Source organism: Apteryx rowi, unplaced genomic scaffold, assembly GCF_003343035.1.
Source record: "Apteryx rowi isolate R43461 unplaced genomic scaffold, aptRow1 scaffold_408, whole genome shotgun sequence".
NCBI classification, from domain to species: domain Eukaryota; kingdom Metazoa; phylum Chordata; class Aves; order Apterygiformes; family Apterygidae; genus Apteryx; species Apteryx rowi.
In genome coordinates, this window is record NW_020450606.1 from 248,669 (window position 1) to 272,469 (window position 23,801).

The following is a 23,801-nucleotide window of genomic DNA, read 5'->3' on the forward strand; positions in this document are numbered from 1 at the left end:
GGGCCGGCGGACGCGCCCGAGGAGGGCTGCCGCACGCCGCCCCAGGCCCGCCGGCGGCGGCGGGAGAGCGGCAGGCGGATCTGCATCCGGGCTCTCTCCCTCCCTGACGCGCTCACTCACCTATCATGGCCGCGGCGGGAGGGGAAGGGGGGGCGCGGGCGCGGGCGCGAGCGGCGGGGCCGGCCGACGACCTGCGCGGGCGCGGGGCCCTCTGGGTAGCGTAGTTCTCGCGTCCTCACGCCTCGCGGCTCGCCTCACGTGACCGCCGCCGTTTTTTCACTCCTTAATCAACACGTATTAGTCTGCGCTGCACGGCTCCGTCCCTTGCGGGTCGCTGGGCTGTGCCGCGGGGCTCGCGGGCCTTCGCTAGCCTCGTGCTTGCCCCGCGCGCGACGGCCGCCGGGAAGGCGGGGGGTTGTTGACACGTTGCCTAGCGACGGGCGGGAGTGTGGGACGCGTGCCGGCGCCGGCAACGGTTAGTGCCCCGCCCCCGACGGACTCCGCCGCGGGGTCCTTGCGGGTGGCGTAGGGGTGAGGAAGGGCAGGCGCGTCCAGGGGAGGCGCCGGGCCGGCGGCGACGAGAGTTGCCCCGGGGTGGCGGGCGAGAGAGGCAGGTGGCGGCGAAGGGCCAAGGAAGGAGGAGCGGCGGCTGTGGGGAAAAGGAGGGCGAGCTGGGGATGCAGAAGGGGGCGAGCAGAGGGTGGCGAGGGGCAGGCGCCAGCGGGAGGGATGAGAGCGGGGTCGTGGCGTCGGTTGGGAGGGGGGCAGAGGCAGACGCACTGCATTTTCTAACTCACTGGGTTGGGCTTTTTTTCAGTCTGTGTTTTGGTTCTTGTCCCTCGCGGACGCTGCTGGGGAGATGGTAGTGGAGAAGGCAGGTTCGAGCCCCCCAAAGGCCGTAGGTGACAGGCGGCCCCAGCAGCAGGAGCCACTGGGGCACGTGAAGAAAAGCAAGCAGCAGGTCAGCGATGGATTCACTGTCAAAGCCATGATGAAAAACACCGTGGTATGTCTGCTGCTAGTGTAGAGGTGGTGTTAATTGATTTACTCTCACGTGCCCAGGAAGCATAGCAAACCAGAACTGGGGACAGAGCCTGTCAGGAAGGTGTGGGGGTTGCTGCGACTTTATTGGAGTTTGTTACTTGCTGAAATTACTTTCAGCCTTTACAGAAGCGTTATCATAAGGTAACAGCCCGTCCCTGTGGAAATTTTGATGCTTTGCTTCAGAGTGCGTGGTTTTAGTGCCACCATATTTCTGTATTATTTTGTATTGGCAATGCACATTGTATTAAAGTGCTAGCATGTAGAATTATGTGCAAGGCTTTACCACCTTGTGTTTAGCAAACTCCTGTCACGTGATACTGTAGTGTTGTATGAAAACGTTTATCTACTGTTGCTTTGTGGTGTAAGTTTGGTGTGAATATCACATAGGATGGCAAGGATCAGCAAAATACATTTTGTTTTTAAAATAAGCTTGAAAAACAATAAAAGGCTTTCACACTATAGGAGAATACTCAGTTGGAAACAAATGTTGATTCTGCACGTGATAGCTCTTAGAATGAGCAAGACAAAAATCCAGCAACCTCCCTTTCATTAATTGACTGAACTTTTAATGATTTTAGAGGTACGCAAATGAAAATACTAGGACTGGACACTTTTGTATTGTTCTATATTGGTTTATTTGGCTGCTTCTATTAGATTTTAGGAATAAAAATAGTGCAGAATGCAAATGTTCAACATGAACGTGGACGAGCTATTATAAGCACGTATCTGTACTTAAACTCCTAGATAGATTTTTGTTTACTTTGGGGTACAATTCAAGTTGTGAGGAAAGTCTTCTCAAGGTTTTTTATTGTATATATTCTTCCGATAACAGCTATGATTTCCCCTGTTTTACTTAAACGGTTACCCTATTGCAGTCTCTCTGGGCTTGCTATCTATAACAGCATTTAAAAATAAAATTCCATTTTTAAACAAACTTCAAATGGAAAAGAAATTATATAAATGAACATCTTTTCCAGTGTTAGTAAAATTAAAGCATGCTTGACCTTAGTAGAATGACTGTAAAGCAAAAACAACAAAGGTTTTGCTTTAAAGGTTGTTTGGTTTGTTTGTCTTTAATTCTAGAGATATGTGGCATGGACTGTAACACTTCAGCGAGTTTAAGGATTAATTTTTAAAGACATTTCCTCTTCTCCAGACAAAATTTCAATTCATAAGGATATTTGCATCTATTTGTTCATGCATTGATAAGTAAAAGATACTTGACTTAGTCTAGAAGAATCAGMAGAGTTTCAGCAGGGTTTGAAAAATCTGTGTATTCCATTTAAAAAAAATGACCTTTGGCTGATGACTATACTTAAACTATCAGTTTAATCAGAATTTAAGTTTTCTTTTAAATAATTGCAGTTTTAACTTATGGCTATGATTCTAACTTTCTAAACATTAACAGAACGTTAAACTATGTGGTACTCTGTGATCAGCAAAGGGGCATATCTGCTGCCTTTTGGGCCACTCATTGAATCATGGAAACGATGGTTGGCAAGGACCTCTGGAAGTCTAGTCCAACCTCCCATTTAAAGTGGGGCTGGCACTAGACCGGGTCAGCCATGGGTCCACCTCGCTGAGCTGTGAGCTCCAAGAGCAGGTTCTGTGACCTCTCTGGGCAGCGTGTGCCATTGCTGCCCTCCCCGTCTGTCCTCTGGTGCCGTGTCAGCAGTGGGGTTAACAAAGGTCTAACCTTTTCCACAGAATCTGTTCATAACTTCTTGCTTAGGAGGTAGTGAAACTGTTAGGCGTCCTGGAAGATTCATGATGCCATGGCTGTTTCTTGCAAAAGCTCTGAATGAGGACAGGCAGCCACTGAAATTATTTTCCTGGGGTCAATGCTCAAAATGTTAGGGTAGGGTTAGGAATAATATCTCACTGCCAGTCTATGTCTGTGCAGAGGTGGGAGTTCCTTTTCTCTTCTCCGGCAACTGGTTAAATGGAGCTTCAGATTTATTAAGTACTCGCTTCTCAAAGGTTGACATCATAGATGAAGTTGTCATGGAAGGCTTAGGAATTGATTGGAGGGTTAAAGGCAGAGCAGACTAATATAGTTAAGGCATAGTAATTCTTTTTGTTACAGCGTGCCAAGGAACAGTGTTGTCAGCAATGTGTTCAGCATCTCCAGGTCAAACAACTAGATACGGACTTGGTGCAAGCATACAGTGAGGCTTAAACTCTTAACATAGAGTCTAATAGGTTACCATTACACATATATGGCTGTAAATATTGTAGTAAAGGTTCCAGAATTCTTTTATATTGCTTGTGCAAACAGCATCTCACTAAGTCATTTTTCATAAAGTTAATCAAGTTGTCTTCCCAAGTCTGACTTTGTAGCCAGTAACCAGCCAGTAGTCAGTACAGAAATATAGGCGTCTGGCAACTTTGGTAGAATATTCAGGAGTTTCCTCAGCTTTGGCATGTTATATCTAAAATTTATTAATTTAAATACATTACTTAATAAAGATTCACCAAGAATATTGTTCCTGAACTGAAGAATGTGTTTTGTTATATATTATTTCCTTTCAAAACTGAAAATATGTATAGCAGTTCAGATTTAGAACTAGATTCAATAAAGCTCTTCTACACTAACAAGCTAGGTACGATGACATTTACATTTTAATTGTTTAGTCTTCCAAGTGAAATCAAGAATGCCCTGTTAGGTTTTTAGACTTCACATGTAATCCAAGGGTAGAATTAGGAATAAAACTAAAAACTTGTGTGCACAGTAGCAAGTAGAAAAATGTTTGTATGTGAATCTGGGCAGCAGGAGGATACCTCTGTTCACTTCTGAACCTCTCCAAACAGTTGATTATTCTTTCCCAGAATTGAGCAAAGCTTGTTTTTTGCCTTCTGCTCCTATTCATGAGAGAATAAATACTAATGCCCCCCTTTTCTGTAATAATCTAGTAGTAAAAGCACTTTTGCAGAGAGAGGGTTCATTTTCCTATTAAAAGGGAAAGGTAGGTTGGGATTTCAAGTCTTTATCTCCCACCTTTTAGAAGAATTTCTTAACCAGCAAGCTACAGAGCAGCTGAGGTGGAAAAGATGGTATAGGGAACGGTCTCCACCTTCCCTTTCAAAGTTCTGTTACTGTGCTGCAAAAAATTAAAGATTCATAGGGCTAGAATGAGGCAAGGTAGGAAAGTCACTAGCCAATATAGTGTAGTGAATGTGTCATCCATGCAGGAGCCTGGGAGCTTTGGTTTCAGAATTTTAGGTCTACTATTGCTGGCTAGGATGGATCTGATGTTTTTGGAGTTGAACTGAAGCTTAAGACATCCTCTCTTGTGAGTACTGAGCCAATAAAGCTACAAACCTGTGTACTCATTTGTTTTTTTCATGAACCTTGAATTCTTCACTGTGCAGAGCCAGGGCTTCAACAGGAAGGGTAGAGTTTATCTTTCCTCTACAGTTTTTCCTTTAGTAGCACTGTTGCCATGTAAGCTGGAGTACCCTTCTGTAACATGCAGTTGATCTCCTCTGGCCAAACAGAGTACTGAATTCAGATCTCCTTCTTCCCGGCCTAGTGTGTAAACCAGTAAGCTTTATCTAGAAAATATTACTATTCCATCTGTGTTGCATGAAAGCAGTCAGAAACTGCTCTTAGTAATGGGCCTCATCTTGCCTGTATGTGAGGCATAAAGTGAGAATGTTTGCTAGATGGATTTATAAGGGGAATGATGCTAAGAATTGTTTGGTTCCTGGATCACAAATGCCAAAGCAGAGCTATTCAACCTGGGAGAACCTTAGGTATGTGCAGAAGCACAGCTCCCATCTCCTAAAAGAAATGCAATTGCTTTTAAGCTGAACAAAGGCTATTTGGGTTGAAGTTATGAATTTCCACCCCTCTGTTCCTGATTTAGTCTTCATTTACAACCTGGATTGGATCGAGATCTCAGTCTTTGACGTTTAAACTCCTCTTTCACACAATAATCTCAGTACTGTGTGTTGTGAAGGACTTCTTTACACTGGATAATAACTCATAGCAAGAGTTTCATTTTAACCACAGAGTTAATGTGATTCATTTACACTCTGAAACTTGGGATTTGATATGCTATTCATATTTATTCACACTGTGTAACTAAAACTATTTTTGTTACTTGCATTGTAGGAGTTACAGTGTGTAATCATTGATTTTAAGGCTATAGGAAAATGGCTTTTACAAAAAAATGTTTTACCTTTTTATTAGAATAGCTCATTTAATTGGAAAAAGCAGAAAAAATTTTGTGCAAGCAGATGTCAAGTTAAAGGCATATTTTGATGAATGTTTATTGGGCAGTAGTATGTCCATTTTGAGGGAGCTGTTTCAGTTTAACAACAGCAATTTTGTACAATCTGCAAGTATAGTTCAGTGAACGCTGTATGTCAGTTTAAACTGTCACTGCTCTGGAGGGGCAGTCCTCTCTATTTCCTGTTTCAGGCTGTGTATTACTAGTGCCCCTTATTGTGTACGTTTATACCATATCAGCAGATACTGAACTGATCCTGCTGAGAAGTACACCTGTGTGTTTAAACTATCACAGTGTCGAACTGCAGTCTCAGGGGTGCAGGCAAGTAAAGCCCCTGCTGCCACAAGACTCCTCTGTCCCACACTCCTCCCTGCCCTGACTGCATGTTTCTGCCTTCCCTCTTGCGTTTATACTGGTGTGTCTTGCAGCTGCACAAGTGGTTGGATCAGCTCTAAGAGTCATTAAAGTTAACAGGAATATATTGTCAGGACAGGCTGTGTGGGTGGAAATGCCGCTCTCAGCAACATCGCCATCTTAATTCATTTAAGCCCGTTGTGAGTTCTAATAGAGTAATTCGATGAACACTTAAGGCAGCGTAAACTTGCAGTGCAATTGCAAGGTTTGGTCTTCACCCCTGGGCATTTATTCTTCCTCTGTGCAATATAAACATTTGTGGGGCCATACAGTGAACTAGGCTGGGTTCCTGGTTAAACCTAAATTAAAAGCAACTCAGCATTTTATTTCACAGCAGTGCAGACAACATACAGTTCCCTAACAGTATAAGCTACCAACAGTTGTGGCTGCCCCAGTCCTGCCTGCTCCTATTGCATATTCTTACCTCCTCCTTTGTGCTAGCACTTAAGTCATGCAAGTGAATTGATGAGCCACCTCACTTACATTATATCCAAACAGGAAAAGTTTCAACTCAAAGAGGTTTTCATTTACCTTCAGAAAGTTATGTACCCTTCCAAATCCCTGCTTGTTTTTACTGTAATGGCCATATTGATAGTATAATGGAAAAGCAGAATATACAGGAAAAATACTATTTAATATAAACTATCATAATGTCTTCTGAGAGCCTGTATTTCATATTGTGTTTTTCAGCTATAATTTATATGATTTAATCATTCTGCTCTTGATATTTTAAAAGACTTTAAATTTGTTCCTTAATTTTTGCAAATGTGGGGGAAGGTTGATAGTTTTCATAGCCACAGTGAAAAGATTTGTTTAATATTCTCAAGTATGAAGAAATCAATGCTGTTTGATTTATGAAAATCTGCTACCCACTTGAATCTCCAGTATATCTTTTTTCATAATTGTCATATGGCTGAAAATGGATAATAAGCAGACTATCAATTAGAATCCATTTCATGTTTTTGATTGACATTTCTTATTGTCTTAAATCACTTCATTGATTTTTTTCACAATATTTTACATAGAGAAAGACCTTGGAACGTTTTACATTTCATACTTAGAGGAGGTAAATCTAAACTGATTTTAAAACATAAGGACAGTGATGTTTCAGGACTCCTCTAATCATTTTTTTATGAACCAGTGAATAGAATATTCTTACTGACTATTTTAAATATGGATTGCAGAGACAGTTGTCAAATTCAGTCAGTTCTGGCATTGGAATAAAACTATTTTAAACTGCATACTTAAAACTACTGTAAAAGAGCAAATGTCAGGTTAAATTCTTGTATGTATATGAGATAAAAACTCTTAAATGTTTATGGATTGATCATACAGGTTGAAATCCTGCAATGATCTGAGTATGTGGGGATCTGAGTCTTGTGTTTCATTGAATGAAGCAGGCATCTAGTTTTCAAATGCTTGGCTCCAGGTGTAGGAATTCAGAACAAATTATTATGCAATAGTTAATAGTCTCAGAAAAAGATTTTAAGCAGCCAGCTTGCTGAGTAGCAAATTATCTGAGGTCAGCATTTCCCACATGCAGCTTTGCATGCATCTAGAGCTAGCCAATAGAAAAATGTGAAAGACAGGTGAGTTAGAAAGCATTTACCATGCACCTTCCTCAGGGCCCAGAGTCCAGAACCCTTTCCTAAGAATGTATGTACATATTCTTTCTTTCTGAAAGCTGATGAACTTGATACCGTCTTTTTTTTTAAAAGATAGCATCATTTTACACAAGACAAAAAGTGGCTGGATCACTTCTCTGGGAAGAGAAGACCCCTTACTTGAAGGGAGTGAAACTTACCTATCTAGGCAGGATGCCTTAAATCACACATTACAAGTAACTGGGGTTGGAAAGGAGGAGTAGTGACACCTCCATCTCTTTACTGAAACTGTACTATGGGGCAAAAAATTTACATAGAAGAGAGGGGAAGAGAGTAGAAGACTCGGCCTGACTCTGAAAGTAGGGAAACTGGGGTGGCTATTGGGCGGCTGTTTAAAATTAAGTTAGGCAGGGAGCAGAGACCACACCTTCCCTCCAACTGAGTTCTCTATGCAATCATGAAGAAATTGAGGGTCATTTCTGTTCTCTCACCCAAGGAGTCTCGGGTTATTTGTACCATGTTGATGCTTCAAAAGAAAGAATGAAATTGTGAATTCAATACAGTTTAGGTCTGAAACTGTGAATTTGAGCCTTGATGTCTGGATCTTGACTGGGCTCAGGCTGAGATGTTTAGTTGCTAAGAATTTAGGTGCAATGATGTTTATAACAGTCAAAAAAATCATGTCTTTTAGAACAATTCTGTGTGTGCCCAAAGGTGCACCTGCCTAGAAACATCTGTGGTATTTAGGTCTTTCTAGTGTCCTAAATTTAGTTTAGTTTGACACAGTCTTCAGCATGAATTAAATACCACCTGAACTGGCATCACATGCTTACACTTTTATATGGCCTTTTATCATTGATGCTAAAAAATACTCCTACAGTTAAAGCTAAATATGTGCTTAATTCCATTGCTGAATTAGATGAGAATGTTCAGCAGCTTACAAAATCAGCTCAGAACAAAATATAAGTAAAAATTTAAAACATACTATTCATTTAGAGTATTGAATTAACTGCAGGTAAAAGAATGGCCTGTGGGGTGTGCAGCACAATAGCAGCTGGGCATATGCCTTCCATATGCTGCTTGGAAGGAGGCAGTGCCTGGAATGTACGATTGGAAAGGTGTACTGGCATGAAGCCTCTTGAAGGGGAAGAGATATAGCCAAAAAGAGGTGGTTAGAGCGAGAATGGGACAGGGAAACAATAGGGAAAACTGACTGGGGAAGGAGATAGGCAGCGCAGAGAGTCTCTGAAGCAAAATAAACATAGTGTAAGAGGCAGCATTTGCCTGCCATAGGCCAGACACTGCCGGATTCTGTCTACCTCAGGCAGCTGGAGCACGTGCTGCATGAGGACAGGCTCAGTGAACTGAATTTGTTCAGCCTAGAGATGAGAAAGCTTCCAGCCCCCCCAGTACCTTTGAGGAGGTTATCAGGAAGACAAAGCCACCATTGTGCATGGTGGGAGGACAAAAGACAACAGGCGTAAATTGGAATGAGAGGTTCAGGGTATAAGGAAAAGGTTTTTCACTATGAGGACACTGAAGCACTGGAGCAGGTTGCGAAGCAAAGCTGTGCAGTCTCTGCCCTTGGAGGTTTTCAAGACCCAACTGGAAAAGCCCTGATCAATATGGTCAGATCTCATTGCTGACTCTGTTCTGAGAAGGAGGTTGGCCTAGATATCTCCTGAGGTCCCTTCCAACCTGAATTTCCCTATGATCCTACCTCTTTTTGCTTAAGAGGCTGGCTTATGGCTGCTCTATGGCTCTGCTACTACTACTATCAGACAAATTAGTGATGATTAAGTGACTTTTAAACTGGGAGAAGAAAAGAGAAATGAAATTTGAGAATTTTCACTTTAACAGTTTTGCTGCTTCTCTGAAGATGTCATGTGAAGGGGCGGGGGGGAACCATATACCACAACTAAGAAGATACTTTATTTTTCAGACAAGACAGTCTCCCTTCTCACCCTCAAAACCGCTATGTAATACCGTATTGTTCTGGTTGTAATGGTCAACTGCAGCATAAATCTAAGGTCGACTATTATAACTAGAACAATATGAATAAGCCTGCACCAGTGCTTGGGAAGCAGCAGCAGGAACTTATCAGCTGAGATCCCTAGTGCAGCTGATTCTTTTTGTACCATCTGATCCAAAGACCGCTGCTGCCAAGTACAAATACTGTGATGAATTGAGGCAGCAGGCAGTGTCTGTAGCTGTCAACCTCTGGATGTTGTCCCTTGTCTCACAGTCTCCTCTTGTCACTAGTTTAAGTGGCATTGGAAGCTCTAAGTGGGTGAAGAAGGATGGGAGAAACAACATAGCATCTACTGTCTCTATCTGCAGCTGGAAAAAGTAGTGATAGAACACTGGGGAAAGAGGAGAAGACCTGAACGTCACTCAAAGTGGGGATCTACTAATCCAGTATGGGTGATCACTAACCCAGTATGATTTTTGCTATGACTGTGCTCACAGAACTTCTCCACAGAGGAGTTGAAGCCAGTCACCCTGTTGCAAGCAGAAAGGGCTGGAATCTATACCAGGGAAATAGAAGTTTCCTGCTTCTGTTTGATACTTCCACTTAATGTGTATGCCTGGTCTACATTTAACTGAAGCAATCTGTTAGAATTTGAGGAGGGTTTTTTTTTTCATAGTAAGTTTTCTTAACCATTTTGAGATGCCGATTACTTTAAAGCCAAAAGATAGTACAAAACAATGTTGTTGATATGTTGATAAAACTTCTAATCTTTTATTATATGTGCAACAGAAAAAATTCTGTGAAAGACTGAGTGGTTCCTCCCTTGAGATATTTGACATTCATGTAAGCAGTTTGCCACAGTTAGCAGTTTGCTATCTATTTTGATAGGACAGTTACATAATTTTTGCTGGAAAAATTACTGGTCTCTGATGACTGCCTTTCTTAGATAACGTGTGTGTCAGATAAGATGAAGTACTTCGTCATAAAAGTCCAGCATGTGGACACAATGTGCTGAAGGGCTGCTGTATGGAAATCCTATGTTTCCTAATTACATTCTGACTCTGTGGGCATATTACAAATATGCTGCTTAATATAGTTGCAAATTCTTGTCTCTGATGTGTTTAAGTAGAGGGATTGAGCCTGAGAGCAATGCAATTCTAGAGGCAGAATAGAACTTTAATTGAAGAATCAAGGCCTTTTACCTGGCAGAACAGGATTTTGATTAGATAATAAAAACTGCATTATTAAAATAAGATAATACACACTCAGTTTAGCTTTTCTTACCCTTATGATGTTATCTGTGAACGTACATTTTAAAGTTTACATTCTTGTCTGTTTGAAAACTAGATTTACATTAAAAAAAGAAAAGTTACTCTGCATCCATGTTTCTGTAAAGGATGATATCAAGATCTTGGTAGCAAGAGCAAATATAGATTTGTTTTCAGTTTAATGGTAGAAATATATGAATAGCACATAGTTCTTTATTGAAAGTTAATATCATTAGCCTGTTTAGGATCACACTAGCTTGGTGATTTTTTTGTGATGGAAGCTATTTTATCACTCATCTAAAGAATTATATACTGCAGTGAGTACAAAAGTCCTTCATGATAAATGACAAAGGTAAAACATATTATAAAATACACCATTGATATGAGTGTATGATGAAAATTCTTGAATGCCTTGAAGGAAGCATGGCACAGTGTTGAGGTCCTACATACAAAAACATCTGGAGGAAGAACAGACCTTTACAGTTACGTTTTGATGCCTATTTCATTAATGATAATCATATTTCCGAGATCTTTTTGTGTTGTTGGTAGGCAGTACACAGTATTCTGTACCAAAAGTGATGTAAACACAAATCAAGGATACAGTACTTTATTTTCCTACTTGTCTGTCTTTTGTATGTAAGGCATCCGTTAGTTTCTCTGTTATAACAGCTAAACATTGCATCTCATTATTATTATATGAAATGAAGAACGATTTGTGCATAACTTGGACTTACCCATTTGTTCTTGAAAATATGTCTAGATATTAAGTCTTCTAAAATACCAAGTTTAGTAGATCTTTCATTCTTTCAATAATTATTTAGATAGGATTTCTTTTCTGTTATTTTTGTGTAAGACTTATCTGATTAAGCCCATGGTTTATGGAATGAAATATTATTTCCTACATATTTTTTAAATATATCCTTTTATAATAATGTTTTAGAGGTATTCTAAAAAATGCCTTGAATTAGTTTCCTTTTATTGCAAGTCGAGTTTGTATAGAATTAAGGGAGGTACTATATGACCATGTCCTGAGTATCCAGGTCTTCTGTTTTAAAGCTAATCATTTGATTTAGAAAAGACTAGCAGTCCATATTAAAACCTGTGGAAAAAATAAAATATGCCCCTGCTTTTCTTACTGTCATATTGCTATTGATTTAATCAGACATTAGTGCTTTGCATTAGATGTCTTCTTAGCTACAGCCATTCAGGCAAAGATATATGTGTACCCTACTAACATTGGCAGCCAGAATTTGATAAACCTAACCCCTCCATTTTTCATAGAAGTTGAAAACATGCATTCTTACTTCTCAGATCAAGTCTACTGACCTCTTTCTACAGTTATCTGCTGCTCCATGCTCGCATTTTCTCTGATGTTCTTTACATATCCTTCAGCTCTCTCATTTTTTCTCATTTCTCATTTCATGTTAGTGATTTTTGTCTTGCAATAATGTTCAGTGCTTGGGGTGGGGGGGAAGTGTTCCATGTGGCTTAGAAACACTAGATACTCATTTTTACCGTAAGAAATCTCTAAGGAATGAGCTCATTATACTTTTAAATTGCAACTTCGTAGGTAAGACTGAAAAATTATTTTCCACAGAAAGCGTACATGTATTAGCTGAATTTTTACATCATTTAGACAATGTTTTACTACCTCATCTCCTGCTCTTCTAATTTGTGTGCCCTTCATTTGTTTGTCAGGTTTTAGATTAATAGTTTTAAGGTCAGAGGAACAATTAATATTACTTGATTTGTTCTCCTGCATAAAATACCCCTTCAAACTCAGAAAGTGATTTCTTCATGAAATGTGTAACTTCTGGTTGAGTTCGAAGATTACTTTTTTAAAAAGTCATCCAACCCTAATGTAATGATGGTGTTAGAGAGTCCACTACATCTGGAAGTCATGCTACTGTTTAACTAAATTTAACGAATGTACCACTGTTAGAAATTTGCTCTTTTATATTTCTAGTCTGCATTTTTCTTCTTTCAGCTTTTAGTTTTTGGATCTTGTTTTGTRAGTCAAAACTAGAGAGTCTGCTTTCCCTGAGAAGATGCTTACCAGTTATCAGTATGTGTGGATTGTACAGCTAGTCTATATTTATATATAATCTACCATAGAATAGTCAAATATCGTTGTGTAAATATTTTAGTTAGCCATCCCCTTACAGAGAGATACTACCTTTAAAAATCCACAAAAGTAATGTTTTATCATTCTTCAGATGTCTACTTAAATCCCACTTAAGTCATAAATATTTTATGAACTTCTGGTATGCCTTTGGACATATTTAAAATGTATTATAATATTATTATTCGGAACAACAATCTAGTCTTAATATTTTATTTGATAGTGTCTGAGGATTTTTGGTCATCCAATTGTTCATCTAGTATGAAGATTTCAGGCAATGCAATAAAATTGTATAAAGTCCAGCAAATATAATTTGTCATTTAACTTTAAAAAAAGAGCAAAATTATGTCAGTACAAATCAGTCAGCTACACATTCAAGCTTGCATGAGATTTCACAAACTCTTTAGTCTAGTGTTATCTGACAAAAGGAATCTTTACAACACCAAAATTTTAATTGTGTGTCAACTATTGACAATACTGTGCCTACAAATAGCGTACAACATTCAGATGTTTGGATATAAATTTTGTTGAGGAAACTATTAGGTTTTAACAGACTTGTTTTTATTTGGATCGTCATTTTTCCTTTTCCTTGTCACCATATAGAATTGAAAATTGTTTCTTCTTAGGTGAAAAAACAAATGGCCTTTTAGCAGCAGTAGACCAGTTCTTCCTCTACTGTGCAATGTTCCATTAGCCAGTAATAACAGAGCGTATATTAAAATAAGTTTGCGGGGCAATCACTAAATTGCCATTAATAAATCTGTACATTATTAATTTGTTTTCAGTTTGATGTTTCATATGTTGAGCCTTAAAATGTCTTCCTTATACTCCCACTGCATATTTTTTCCCTCTTTTCTCTTATTTGTTCTTCTGCTTCCAGCAAGCAGAACAGAGAGCTCTTGTTCTTTTATGATACTAAATATGCTACATTTTTACAGGTTTTAAGTTAGTAATCTTTTAACACAAATAGCAAGAAAGTTTGCCTGATGGCATGTTTAGCACTTGCATGGCTAAGCACTTCTAAACTTGTAAAGTACAGGCAAAATGTTTGTTCTCATTACCGAAACAGTTGCTCTAAAAGCAGCTCTAGCTGAGATTCATGCATGACCTTTCCTGTTTGAAGTTGTTTGCATGTCCCAAGGTATAACAAATTACTGGGTTGTACTTTTGTTTTGGCTAAAAGCTTTTCCAGAATGATGTTTCACCAGTTGCACTGTAATGTTCAGTGATGATTTGTGGTTTCATTTTTCTTTAATTATTAAAGACAGACGGTATGCACAAGTTTCATATGTTACAATGCATCCTAAACAGCTTGCTCATGTGAGACTTGAAAGTTATGGAACTTTCCCATATGAATCCGTAGCTGACTGAAGCAGAAACACCTGTTTTTTGATGTTTTTAATGGTAAATGTTTGAGCCAATATAAGGAAGGCTAAATGTTTAGAGAGACACTGATGCAAATTAGAAAATCACTTTTGTGATATGTTACTGAGGCAGAGAGCTCGATAGGATTTAAGAGAACAGACCAACTACTGATGTTGAATAATGTCCCAAATTGCACTGTGTAAGTACTTCTGAGTTAGAAAGCTACTTACTGAAAGGTGCAACCTGTGAAAAATTTCTCATCTTTCTTCAAATCTGCTTAAAACTCACCCAAACCATTACTCCTTCAAGCTGTTCTAGGCTAACTAGAGTGTTCAACTGTAATCCCTGCTTACTGTAGTTAGAGATGTATGGGGAGCTTTACACAGTGCTTTGTTCCTTCGCTGAATTGCAGTATCTGCTCTTTCATCTCACCTACTGAGGGATTAAGGATAAGGTCCAAAATACAGTACCCCAGACAGATGACTAAATTCTACATAGAGTCTGATTTTAAAAATTCAGTCCAAAAAGCCACCTGTCCAGTGGCTGCCTAACCCTGAAGACAGTTTCTGTGAACATCTAAGGAATTTTTCAACTGCATATGTGGGCAAGGAGAGATAGTGATTTTCTAAGTCCCTTGATTAAGTGACTTGTTTTCGTCTAAATTTGTGCTGTGATRCATCTGCTCAGATTAACCTTAAATCTTGAGAGGTTTGATCCAAATGACAGCTGTGACTGTAGCAGAAAACACAACAGATGTATGTGACCTCCTTCAGAAAGAATGTTGGAGGTATGTTATTGACTTTTTTGTAGTTGTTGTTTATTTGTTTGATTTTTTTTTTCTGCTTGGAATGCAGTGATTGCTTTTGCAACTTCACCTTTAACTGTAGACTGTCTAAATGCACATCATTTTACTCCTAATTGAATGATATTCCCAGTAGATGGGAGGTAGACTGCCTTTTGTTAATAGTTCTTCTAAAGCCTTGACTATTGCTTTCTTCTGGGCCTACTGGGCAAAGATAGTTCTGTAGTTGGATGATCAGGGCATGCTGCTGGGAAGTGAAAGTAGTAGATTTGAAATTTTGTGAATTGAAGAGAGAAATGAACCAAGTCACCACCAAGTCATGCACCTCCCGAGCATGTATTCTGACTCCTAGGTAAGTATGCAAAAAATGGTAATACTATTTAAGAGGACATTACTGAAAGTAGATTCTTAGTCTTCAGAAGAGAATTTCAGGGTCTAGATTTTCAGTAGACAAATATTTCTGTTTTAAAGCCTTGATTMAAGTGACAGAACTCCAAAGAGAAATGGAAATTCACATATATCCCTGTATTCAGCATTTTGATGGACTACCTGTAGGTGGTTTCTTTCTCTGCACTTGGACTTTCTGAATTGCTGTTCTGAACTGTCTTATTTTCTCACCAGCAATGTAAGGAGCATGGGCTCAAAGAGGCTAATTTAGGCTCTTTGAATCACCTGGATGTTGGAGGCTGGTGTTCAACCTTCATTTTGGGTTTGTATCATGCATAATTCAATGGAGCAACAGTCTTTGATTAGCTATCTAGAAAATATTATAATGTAAATATTGGTTATTAACTAGTGGGAGATTTAAAAAAAATCTCTCTAAACTGTAAAATTGTTCATGAGGGATTATGTCTTTCTCTGCAGCATCTAGAATTGTGGTTTTTAGCCTCTAATTTGAGGTGTATTCTCTTTTTCTGTCTCATGCTTTTCCTTCTTTCCTCCCTAATTGACTGTTTTAGATATATACTCACTTTACTTCAGGGTCTTTTGACAGAAGGAGAGAAATGGGCCAATGCCAAAGCTTCTCCAAAGGCAACCTTATTGAAAATACACTGTCCTCCCAACCTGGGATTTTTTTTGCCTTCTGCCAATGCTGAGTTTCAGCAGCTTTCTTCTTCCTGTTGTCCCTTTCTTCTTTCTTCCCACAACTTTTACCCCCAAAGATTGTGTGGGCAATCATTTTGAGACTTGATGCAAGTCACCAAGCATAACTGTAACAGTCCTTGAAAAAGTAGGAGACACAGTGCAACAGGCCTTCAAACTTCCTTGCAATCAGCAAACATTTCACTAAACTCGAGGCCCACAGGTTCACTGTCAGCAATAGAATAGTAGACAAGGTGTCCATTGAAGATCTTGTTCTGACATTTCCTTTGTTTGCAAGGAACAGAAACTGTCTGATTAGAATGATCATTTTGGAAGGTGTTTTTCTAAAGAAAGGAAATGAGATGCATTGGAAAGTGAGGTTTTAAGAAATATTTTCAAGGTTCTTGTGTTTTAAGGACTCCTAAAGCTATCTGGTATTTGCAACCTAGCCACTGGAAGCTAATACTACCGCATGAAAAATCACAAAGTGAAAATAAAGTTGCACTGAGTACTTCAATAAGTATCAAGACTAACAAAGCCTGATATCCTGCCGTTTTTTCTTTTCTGATTGCTCGTCTCAAAATGAAGCTTTTCCTTCTGGTGTTTAATAAGGTATTTGGTGTCTAATAACATGAGAGAGAAGCCTCTCAACTGGAGCACTCTTCTCTGTCCTCCAGTATTTTCACAAAACATACAGGCTGCTAATTATGCTTAAAATCTACCTTTTTCCCAGTCAGTTGAAAATGACCAACGGGTATACATCATTAGGAATGAAGGCAGGCAAGCATAACAACAGCATGGATACCATTAGCCTTATTTCTTTATGAAGCTGTGGCAGAACGTGAACCCATGTGCGTTCTTTCCATTTGCCAGAAATAAAACGAGATAACAAACTCAATAAAACTAAACTATTGCAATCACAAGAGTGAATAGTATAAGCAAGAAAAAGATTGAATTCCTTTCAATCAGAAGCTAGTCCTTGAAAATGAACCAAAAATCTATGAATGCATAAGATGAACTGAATTCCATAAATTTAATGTGAAAATCAGTTGTCTCTCTCGGAGCCTTAGACCTCAGTTTTGGAACTGCCAGAACATTAGTGTCTTCAGTGATTTCCACACCAATGAAGTAAGTAGTATGATCACTAAAGTTGACAGCAAGGTGCATCAGCAGTACAATACAGAACTTTCTGTAGAATCAGAACATCTGATGCAGATCTTTTGGTCATTTAAGTTGAAAGTACAATTTATTTTGCTATAGTGACAGAGGATAGACCTTTATCTTTCTGCCTTCCAGCTTTAGCCTTAGGTACTATTCCATATGGCTAAGGTTACAGAAACTGATACTCAGTTATGTAATTAACTGGAAAGTACCTTGTTGTTTATTGGGTCCTATTGTTTAACCTCCCGATTTTAATGTTCTAAACATGTGAATTTACTGGAAAGATACGGCTTATCTAAGAAACACTTCTCAAATTTTATTAAATGTCTTCTGGAAACATATATTTGTAAACATAGAAAGATAGCAATCATGAAAAAAACACTTTGCTTGCTTAGAAGCAATCAAGGGATTGCAACTACAAAGCCACCAATAAGACTGAACATTTTTATGTATATTAAATAGTTTATTGTATAAAAACATTTGTGTAGTATTAATGAAAGCCAGCCTTGCAACAATAAGTTCTTATAAATAAAATAGAATTAAGTGATAGATAAAATGTGTGGAAGAACCAGTTGTTTTGTCTGTAAACCAACTGTCTATGTTTGCAAATGACTGAGAATAAGACCAAAACAGTTTTTTCAGTATTCATTAATATACAGTATAGTTTTGTAATTTACGCAATCTATATGAGTAAACCTGTGAGATGAGAAGGTTTTTGCTACTTATGTAAGTGAAGAACAATTTATAACACTTAATTTCCCAGCTCTTATGCTCCACACTGTGTCTTGGGAAGAGTAATAAAAGGAATTCTTCCAAGAATAGGTATTTTATGGAAAATTACCATTAGAAAACTTATTTTGTTTTCAGTGATAGAGATAAAATGGTATGAATGATAGAGATAAGATGGTATCATGGGATAATAAATTCTTCCCACATTGATAAAAATCCATTTTGGATTTTTTTAAAAAAAGCATTTATTCAGTGAGCTGTGAGTTCAGTTAATAGACTTATGGAACATAAATATTTAGTGACAACTTTAATTTATTCTAAGGTACTAGTTGAAATCTCTTGGTGAAGGCCATGGGAATTTTTATAGCTTTCAAGAAGCTAGGATTTTACTCCTGGCATGAGACTTTGTATTGGATATTTAATTTAGTTTTCTTAAAATATATCATTCTTTTTCTTTAGTGATCTAAACAGATTCACATCCTGTGTTAAAATATTACTTTTTAATGCCTATATATGCTTTCTGTGGACTACCAAAATTGAAGCAAACTGATAACTGCGGACTTTGGCTGTAAAGAGTATAGAATATGGAACAATTATCAGTAAGTCAAATTTTTGCTGCCATGACCTCTGTATTTATTTAAATACAGATTATTAATTATTAATAAAATTAATAAAGCTCTGTACTTTATTTTCTCAAGACAGTATGATGTATTGTCTTCCTGTGCTGCAACTGAAATTCAACTATCAATATATATAACTCCTTAACCTGAAAAATATCCATGCTTATGCTTAAGACTTAAGTAAGAGAGGTCTTGATATTTTCAGAATATGTGTATGTGTAATGGGATGTAAAAGAGACAAAATCTTTCTATTTTCATCTATATGCATTTTTTTCAGCTTTAAATGGAAAAAGCAGAAATCTAGGTGCTTACTATGGAAGGCCTTGTATTTAGTTGTTTAAATATACATGCTTATCTTTTAAGCTCCTGATTTTTTGAAGTATGGTATAAAGAGCTTGAGGAGGATGGACCAACCTAAATTTTCTTGACTCATTCTTGTCATTTCCAGCTGCAGTGTTTTGCAGTATTCTAGTTTGAAAGTGAACATGTGGATAGTCATGTCAACATGGAACTAGAAAATGTGGAAGTAAAGGTGGAGAGGCTGTATGTGTATATATGTAACTGGTGTCACTGTTCGTGTATTGATGCACAATGAAGAACCAGAGGGGCCTAAGTAACTAAGCTGTCTTAGTTTTGAACAGCTCTTCAGTCCTTTTTATGGCATTCAGAGTGTATTAGTCTCCCTGGTAAACCATGTCCTTTCCAACACAGACCTGAGGAAAATAAGATATACAGGTACCTCATCAAACCTGTCAGCAGTGTTTGACCCTGAGTATCTTCTAATTGTCTTTTCTTTCCAGTATCACACCTTTCTTTCTCTTATTTCAGTCATTTTTAAACCATACATTTCACAAAGGTTTTAGGACAGCTGTCTGTCTTTGCAGGAATGAAACAAAATAAGGAATCTACTAGTTTCTGTTGGCACTGAAGTCTGTATTGTCTCGAGATCTCTCATAAAGTTTGGTGTTAAACAAAGCAAGAGGTAGAACCAGTCCTCATACCATGACAAAAATAAAAGCTTTCAGGGTGGGAAAGAAATGACCCGTCAGAATTGTCTTGAAGCTGAGTGATAGGAATTGACCTACCAGTTCAGGGTGACTGATTCATTTTTGCCAGTCTCCCAGGCAAGTCAGCAGCACATTGTGGTCTTCAGTGTAAAACATTGCTGATAGGTTTAATGAAGTAGGTATGGATATCTTCCTCTTAGCTGCGCCAGAGAGGAAATAGGTTACAAGCAAGATTAATACACTCTGAATGTTGTAATCAAGTCTGAAAGCCCAACTGCACAGATTAGGGCCATTGGCAGAGAATTCCAGTTCTCTAGAAGAATGTGTTTAATTTTGTTCTAATTATTTGTATGGTCATTCTTCCCAAGAATAAAAGACTGTATTACACAGTAACTGGAGAGAATTAAAAGACCTAAAAGTTTTTTTTTTTCAGCCTGGGCATAAACACTTCACTGTTTCATGTTGGTTTAAAAAATGTGCTTATGTGTGGTAGTATTTATTAACTGTAGGATGATTTACACTGAAAGGGTTTTCTAGCAGTCTTCTGGTGCAATTCCTTGCCAGCTGTATGCTCAAAGCAGGGCCAACTTCAAAGTTACATTAGGTTGCTCAGGGTTTTGTCCAGTTGAGTACTGCATGTCTCCAAGGATGGATGTTCTGTATCTTTGGACAACCTGTTCCAATGACTACCATCATTGTGAAGAAGTTTTTTTCTAGTATCCTTTATATCAGTTTGGGACCATTGCCTTTTGTTGTGCTTCTCTGGAAGAGTCTGATTCATCTCCTCTGTGCCCTCACGCTGGGTAACTGAAGACAGCAATCAGATCCCCTTTAAGCCTCTGTTTCTTAAGGCTGAAAAAAACATTTCTCTCAGCCTCTCCTCACATGTCATGGGCTCCAGCCCCATCTTCATTTTGATGGTCCTCCATCATGGCTCCAGTATGCCAATGTCCTTCTTCTACTGGGGGGTCCAAAGCTGGACATTATGCTCTAGATACAGTCTCATGAGCACCAAACAAAGGGAAAGATTTATTTCCTTCAACACTGTTGTTAATACAGCCCAGAATGTAGTTGTTCGTCTCTGCCACAAGGACACACAGTTGACGTATCAACTTGTTATTCACAGAGATCCCCAAGTTCTTTCCTGCTGAGCTGCCTTCTAGCCAGCCAGTGCCCAGCCTGTACTGTCACATAAGGTTATTCTGTTCCAGGGCAGGATTTTGCGTGTGCTGTTGTTGAACTTTGTGAAATTCCTGTCAGCCTGTTTCTCCAGCCTGCTCTGAATAGCAGCCCTGACTGCTCCCCTGAAACCTGTTGTCATTCGCAAAGTCGCTGAGGGACCATTCTGCCCAGATTGTTAATGAAGATGTTAAATACCTCAGGCCTCCTGTAATGACCCCTGAAGAATGCTACACGTGACCGATGATCAGTAGTATTTTGCACTGCTGATTGCTATCCTTGGGCGCAACAGTCCAGACATTTTTCCACCCACCTTTTGGTCAGTCTTACAAAGTACTCATCACTTCTGTCCTCCATTTCATCATTCAGGAACAGGGATCACAAATCATGGCTAAACCTTTGATTTTTTTTCTTTATTTGGCTACGGCACATGCAAAAAGAGTAAGTGGGTTTTAAACACCAAAGTCACAGATTCACAGAATAGCTGGAACTGGAAGGGAACTCTGGAGATCATCTGCTCCAACCCCCCTGCTCAAGCAGGCTCTGCTAGAGCAGGTTGCTCAGGGCTGTGTCCAGTTTGGTTTTGAACATCTCCAAGGATGGAGACTCCACAGCTGCTCTAGGCAACCTGTTCTACTGTTCAACCACCCACACAGCAAAAAAATGTATCTTAGATTCAGACGGAATTGCCTGTGTTTCAGTTTGCCCCCATTGCCTCTCATCCTCTCACTGGGCTCCGTCTTCTTTCCTGTCCCCCATCAGCTAATTTTACAGATTGGTAAGATTCCCTGAGCCTTCTTTTCTCTGGGCTGAACAGGTCCAGCTCTCTCAGCCTCTCCTTATGAGAGAGATGCGCCACTCCCTTTGTGGCCCTTTGCTGGACTCCCTCCAGCAGCTCCATACCTCTTATACTGAGGGGCCCAGAACTGGACCCAGCACTCCACATGTGGCCTCACCAGGGCTGTGTAGAGGGGAAGGATCACCTCCCGTGACCTGCTGGCAACGCTCTGCCTAGTGCAGCCCGGGATACCACTGGCTGCTTTTGCCATGAGGGTGCATTGCTGCCCTGTGTTCAGTGTGGTGTCCACCAGAACCCCAGGTCCTTTTTTGCAAAGCTGCTTTCCAGCTTGTCAGCCACCAGCCTGCACTGCCATTTTAATTGTAATATGAATTATGGTTATAAGGAGGTATTGTTTTCTTATTTATATATTTTTGATATTTTGAGTGGAAATCATCAGATGCTTGTAGTTAGGAATTTTCTTTTAATTTTGTTAAATTGAAGCAGAAATGTTTTCTTTCTACCATAGCATTTATTAATATAGTAACTTGAGAAAAGTAAGATAAATATATAACATATATAAAGATTTTTTGGGAGACTTTTAAAAATTCATCATCAATCATCATTATTATTGATTAATACTGTTTTTTCAAGGTTTTTTTATTCCTCCCCAAGTGCAGGGCTTTACACTTCTCTTTGGTGAACTTCATGAGGTTCATCTCTGCTCATTTCTCTAGCCAATCGAGGTCCCTCTGAATAGCTGCACAACCATGTGGTGTATCAGCCACTCCTCCCAGTTTTGTATCATCTGTGAACTTGCTGAGGGTGCATTTGTCCCATCATCCAGATCATTAATGAAGATGTTAAGCAGTACTGGCCCCAGTATCAACCCCTAGGGGACACCACTAGTGACTAGCCTCCAGCTGGACTTCATGTCCCTGAAGTCTGGAAGTATCAGAAATAATATATAAGATCAACATACCATTCAGATTAGTATCTTTATTTACACCAAGTACTCAAAGGGTTTCTCTTGAGAAAGAAACATTTTCTGAGCTGGTCTTGATGTAACCCTCATGTTTCATGGATCAGATTCTGTCATTCATATGACTGTACTGGTAACAAGCAAAGCAGCTTCCCATGTCATTATAATTAATATGATTTTCTTTCAGTAGATTATTGTATTTAAATAGAAGTTTGTCATTCAAAGCTCTAAGACTCACATATATTACTATGTCTTCATCATATATGGGTAGAGCAGGGAAGCGTTCCTGTCCCCAGTGGAGGAACAAGGGGAGAGTGAGGAAACTGAGGTTACAGAATGAGGGAGACTCAGGAATATAATCTTTATCTTCTAATCCTCAATGTCTTGCTCAGACTATYCTTCTTTAGTGATGTTTCAAAATGGTTGGTAGCTCCTAGTCAAGCAGTCAGAAGATACTGCAGCAGTAGCTCACCCTCTAGAATCCACATCCCAACTTCTCACTCTGATTTTTAGTCAGACCTCTTATAGACAGCAACAACCATATTTCTCTTCCTCCCGCACCTTGGTTTTATCCTTCTACCAGAGCCCCTGCCATCAGGGATTTTGTGAGCACTGGAATCACAAATTTTATTGAGGTTTACATTACAAATTTATTTTAAAAAGTCCTTTTTTCATATATATATATATGTACATATATATATGTATATCTATTAGTCTCTGCTGGATGGTTACATATTTAATTATGAAATTATTTTCTGTGAGTTCTTTTTAAAATTGGGAAGCTCAATGCATTTGTTTCAAGAACATCATCTTTTCAGAAATTCCAAAGAAACAATTTGGTTGCCTTAATAACAAAAGGCACCTGCTATTTAAGGTTTAATCTTTTATCTCATATTCACAAAAGCATTCAGGAACCAAAGTCTCCTTGAATTCACATGAAATCAATGGAATGTGAACTACTAAATGCTATTATATGTCACACTAAATACAAATTTACAAATGTCTCCATCTATCTCATTAAGATCATGGGTCCATAGAATTCATTTCTACATCAGCTCACTGCTCTCTGAGAATAAGAATCAACTGACATCACTTTTATACTCTGTAATTTTAAGATCACATTAGCCACCATTTTCTGAAGAGCTGAACTGCATATTCTATCCCAGTGTGATGAACACAGAGGCTGTAATTCTCACTTTCTGATATCATTATTATTGCTCTATAATCAATGTATCTTATATCTATTATTTCTTCTGAAAGTGTGCAGGCCTTCTATATTTATTATATAAAATTTCTATAATTACACTTCCAAGATGTGTAATACAGAAGGGGGAGGAATGTAATTAGTGTTAACAGGGCTATGAGAATTCTACTATAAGTTTCTAGATTTTTCTAAAATATACTCGCCTGTTCGAACCTACAAATCTTTCAGTGTA

At 38.8% G+C, this 23,801-nt stretch overlaps 1 protein-coding gene across 1 annotated transcript in view; it reads left to right on the plus strand.

Annotated features, from left to right (window-relative positions):
• Positions 1–234: 234 nt before the first annotated feature.
• PACRG (parkin coregulated) overlaps positions 235–23,801 on the plus strand; it is a 266,123-nt gene continuing 242,556 nt past the window's right edge. The window contains exons 1-2 of the mRNA XM_026075634.1: positions 235–475; positions 818–1,006. Coding sequence (XP_025931419.1) covers positions 860–1,006 — 147 coding nt within the window. The 5' untranslated portion in view covers positions 235–475; positions 818–859. The remainder of the gene's footprint in view (positions 476–817; positions 1,007–23,801) is intronic.